The sequence below is a fragment of the Borostomias antarcticus genome (genome assembly GCF_949987555.1).
Source record: "Borostomias antarcticus genome assembly, chromosome: 20".
Classification (NCBI taxonomy): domain Eukaryota; kingdom Metazoa; phylum Chordata; class Actinopteri; order Stomiiformes; family Stomiidae; genus Borostomias; species Borostomias antarcticus.
In genome coordinates, this window is record NC_140253.1 from 21441213 (window position 1) to 21446212 (window position 5000).

The window sequence follows — 5000 nt, forward strand, 5'->3', positions numbered from 1 at the left end:
CCTGGACTACTGCAACTCCCTCCTCGCGGGGGCACCGGCGTCAGCCATTAAACCTCTGGAACTTGTCCAGAAAGCTGCTGCTCGCCTGGTGTTCAACCACCCCAAGTTCTCCCACACAACTTCCCTTCTCCGTTCCCTACACTGGCTCCCTGTAGCGGCTCGCATCCAGTTTAAAACTCTGGCGCTAACCTACAGGGCAATGAAAGGAACAGCCCCCTCCTACCTCCAGGCCATGGTCAAACCCTACATCCCCTCCCGACCACTACGCTCTGCTACCTCAGGGCGACTGGTTGCCCCGTCACTCCGAGGCTCCTGCGGTCGATCGACACGGTCACGGCTCTTCTCTGTCCTGGCCCCGCAGTGGTGGAATGAGCTGCCCACTGATGTCAGGACAGCAGAGTCGCTGCCCATCTTTCGTCGCAGGCTCAAAACTCATCTCTTCAAGAAGTACTACAACAATCCTCCCACCTAAGCACTTATTATATTATATTGCACTGTACTTTAGATTGTGATTCTTGCACTTTGCTTCAGCACTAGATTATGCTCTTAGTCACTTGTTTGTTTTAGAAAGAAGATGCACTTGTGAGTTCTGGCAAGTAGTAGTACATTGGCTCTTCCTACGTTAAATGCAATTATTGTTAGTCGCTTTGGATAAAAGCGTCTGCTAAATGACTGTAATGTAATGTAATGTAATGAGAGGAAAGAGGAGAGAAGAAGAGATTACAGGACAGGATGAGAGGAAATAGGAGAGGAGATTACAGGACAGGAGGAGAGGAAAGAGGAGAGGAGATTACAGGACAGGAGGAGAGGAAAGAGGAGAGGAGATTACAGGACAGGAGGAGAGGAAAGAGGAGAAGAGATTACAGGACAGGAGGAGAGGAAAGAGGAGAGGAGATTACAGGACAGGAGGAGAGGAAAGAGGAGAGGAGATTACAGGACAGGAGGAGAGGAAAGAGGAGAGGAGATTACAGGACAGGAGGAGAGGAAAGAGGAGATAGTTCAGACAGCGATGCCTACCCTCTGGACTCAGGTGGCTGGCGTGCTCCTGGTGGTTACTGGTGGAGCCGTTGCTGTTGGGTGCAGTCGTGTGATGTGAAGGAGGGATCTGGAGGAGGAGAGGAGAAGGAGGGATCTGGAGGAGAAGAGGAGGGAGAGATGAAAAAACAAAAACACAGATCAAAACCTGGAGGGACATCACCATGGCAACCAGAGGTCACCCAAAGAGAAATCAGGCATAGACTAACCCTAACCCTACTGGACTGTTAACAGCTACTAGAGCAGGCCTCCCATCCGAGCACTTGACCCACACCAAAAGGATAAGAGGACGCTATTCATAGGCCTGTGTTACCGATGCATTGGTCCTGGAATAAGTTCCCCCTTCAGGAGGAGGTTGAGCGATGGATCCCTCTGCTCCTCAGACTCACCAGCAGAACAGACACACCCTGATGCTACCGTATTATTACACATACATCTATACAAACTGTATGTATGTATGTATGTATGTATGTATGTATGTATGTATGTATGTATGTATGTATGTATGTAAGTATGTATGTATGTATGTATGTAAGTATGTATGTATGTATGTATGTATGTATGTATGTATGAATGGGATGTCATCATTCAGATGAATCAGTTAAATGTAATATTTCTCAGACGCCATGATGGATCAGTTACAGTACGCCCAGGTCATGTCATGTTCACTTGGGCTGAATTGCTAAAATGCCAGAACCCTTGGGTGCTGCCATGTAGGGCGGCTGGGGCTCAGGAGGTAGAGCAGGTCGGCGGTTCAAATCCCGGCTCCTCCTGTCCACTTGTCAAAGTGTCCTTGGGCAAGACACTGAACCCCAATTTGCTCCCAATGAGCAGGATAGCATCTTGCATGGCAGCTGCCATCATTGGTGTATGCACGTGTGTGAGAATGGGTGAATGAGAGGCCATTGTAAAGCACTTGAGTGCTATGTGTGATGTACGTAAGTGTCGTAGATTTACCATTTACCATTCCAATAAAAGCCTTGAGTTTGGAAAAATGGACATTGGAGGACAGACAGTGAAACAACTGGGATAAGTGTACTACAATCATAGCCACATCTCCAGAATGTGGAGGGATACAGCTGTGGACCTAGCCTGGGATAGCTGTTCTGTGTGGAGGGATACAGCTGTGGACCTAGCCTGGGATAGCTGTTCAGTGTGGAGGGATACAGCTGTGGACCTAGCCTGGGATAGCTGTTCTGTGTGGAGGGATACAGCTGTGGACCTAGCCTGGGATGGCTGTTCTGTGTGGAGGGATACTGTATGCCTGGGGACTTGGCCTGGGATAGCTGTTCTGTGTGGAGGGATACTGTATGCCTGGGGACTTGGCCTGGGATGGCTGTTCTGTGTGGAGGGATACTGTATGCCTGGGGACTTGGCCTGGGATAGCTGTTCTGTGTGGAGGGATACTGTATGCCTGGGGACTTGGCCTGGGATAGCTCTTCTGTGTGGAGGGATACTGTATGCCTGGGGACCTGGCCTGGAATGGCTGTTCTGTGTGGAGGGATACTGTATGCCTGGGGACTTGGCCTGGGATGGCTGTTCAGTGTGGAGGGATACAGCTGGGGACCTAGCCTGGGATGGCTGTTCAGTGTGGAGGGATACTGTATGCCTGGGGACTTGGCCTGGGATAGCTGTTCTGTGTGGAGGGATACTGTATGCCTGGGGACTTGGCTTGGGATAGCTGTTCTGTGTGGAGGGCTTGCCAGCTGGATAGAGCTGTTAGAGTGGCATTTTTATGCACCAACAAATCATCTTAGTCTCTAATAGACATTTCATTAATTAGGTCAATTAATCAGCTTAGTGGAATTACTATAATCAATCTGCAACTCTCCCTGGAACGCAGTAATGACCTTGATTTTTACTGTACAAAACAGTGAATTTTGAATTTTTAGCTGCGACCAGTAGTTCTATACTGTAGCTCACTCTGTCGGTAGGTTGGTTGGTTGGTTGGTCGGTCGGTCGGTCGGTCAGTTGGTTGGTCGGTTGGTCGGTCGGTCGGTCGGTCGGTTGGTCGGTAGGTTGGTCGGTCGGTAGGTTGGTTGGTCGGTTGGTTGGTTGGTTGGTTGGTTGGTCGGTAGGTTGGTTGGTTGGTTGGTTGGTTGGTCGGCCGGTCGGTCGGTCGGTCGGTCGGTCGGTTGGTCGGTAGGTTGGTTGGTTGGTTGGTTGGTCGGTAGGTTGGTTGGTTGGTCGGTTGGTTGGTTGGTTTGTCGGTTGGTTGGTTTGTCGGTTGGTTGGTTGGTTGGTCGGTAGGTTGGTTGAGTGGTTGGTCGGTTGGTCGGTAGGTTGGTTGGTTGGTTGGTTGGTTGGTCGGTCGGTCGGTCTGTTGGTTGGTCGGTAGGTTGGTTGGTTGGTCGGTAGGTTGGTTGGTTTGTGGGTTGGTCCAGCTTTTCCTTTATAACTCCAAAAGTCTTCTTCCAAAAATGCTGCAACTAGAGGCCATGAGTAACTATGCCAGAAATAATTACCATGATTTGTTCATAGGTGGCACTAATAGTAACCGATTCAAAACACACATTTCAAAATGCTAGCTTTGCTAATATAGTGCTTTAAAACTCACGTTGTCATGAACGCTTAACTGGATTCACTCACCAACTCGTGTATTCTTGTGTATTCACTCCATCAAAAGTGATAAGGACAAGTCGTTTAGCTAAATTGCGTGATTTGTAGTGTTGTAAAGTTAACACTTTATGCTAATAATTTTCCCATTTTGACCATTATTCTTATTCTCATTCTTATTAGCTGGGGCTAGCAGCTCTACAGCTCGCTCTGTCCGTCGATCGGCTGCTCCACAAAAACAGAGTCCGGCTGCACATGACCATACTGGATGAGGTCGCAGCTAGTGAGAGTTTGTGCTTGTTAACTGTTAACTCAATATGATCAGCCACAATGGCAAGAGACAAGGAGTGTGTGTGTGTGTGTGTGTGTGTGTGTGTGTGTGTGTGTGTGTGTGTGTGTGTGTGTGTGTACATGTGTGTGTATGTATGTGTGTGCGTGTGTGTGTGTGTGTATGGGGTGTGATTAGTGCCAGCACACCATACTGAAATTCTTGACTTGCGCCTACTTAAGAAGACGCAATGACATCAAACGTCTAAACGCACGTGTATAATTTCCATTGACAAACAATGGAGAGACAGACGTCTCATAGCTGTAACGTACCTGTAACGCAGACGCTGTGCACATGTTGTTTACACGTATTGCGCATCGTGTGCGTGACGGCAACACTACAGGTTAGATGCGCCTCACATATGCGACACCAACACTACACATGACAGTTTGGTAAAATCATAGATGTATGTCCGTACGTACGTCTTGTAATGTGTACAGAAATTGCATAGCGACGTGTCAAACGTGCCAGTGCCTTGCTAGCGCAGCAGACGTGTTAGCGGCCGCACGTGTAAGGTCAGTTGCCTTTAAATCATAGCTGGTTCTAATCTCGTCCTTGCCAATTGGTAATGCATTCTCAATAAATGGAATTCGCACATGTTAAGCAACTTGTTTTTAATAAAGCCTAATATCTGAATGACTCTTTCTTCGCAATTTAAAACAAATGTTCAGATACACGTGTTTCTTGTCAATAGAGGGCGCTGCAGCACCGTCAGCACCAGTTCGAACAGCCAAAATGTAGCGATAGTGGAGATAAAACGACACATATCTAGGAAAAGTTATGCAAGGAGGGTCCTGGAATTTGATTGAGTGCAAATAAATATTCTTAATTTTTATTCAATATGGACAAATGAGCCCCGCTCGCAGCTTCTAGTGCCCGCTGACTTAACACGAGCGTGCAAACGTTACATGCATGTGCGCAAAATTGGCACGGCACTTTTTACACGTCACCCTCTGAGAATGCGAGCGACTCGTAATGCGTGCGTATATGCACGCCTATTAATCAGCTCGCCAAAGTACCTTTATACACGCAATGCAGGCGACGAAAGCACTGAGTGTTTGTTACGCTGGCACGAATCACA

General features: G+C 48.0%; 1 protein-coding gene across 1 annotated transcript in view; it reads right to left on the reverse strand.

The window, feature by feature from the left end:
- The window catches only part of LOC311322640 (serine/threonine-protein kinase DCLK2-like), a gene marked incomplete at its 5' end in the record, with an annotated part of 62239 nt that overhangs the window by 14011 nt on the left and 43228 nt on the right, over positions 1-5000 (reverse strand). Inside the window, one exon of the mRNA XM_084454719.1 lies at positions 1018-1105. Within this exon, the coding sequence (XP_084310845.1) occupies positions 1018-1105 (88 nt within the window). The remainder of the gene's footprint in view (positions 1-1017; positions 1106-5000) is intronic.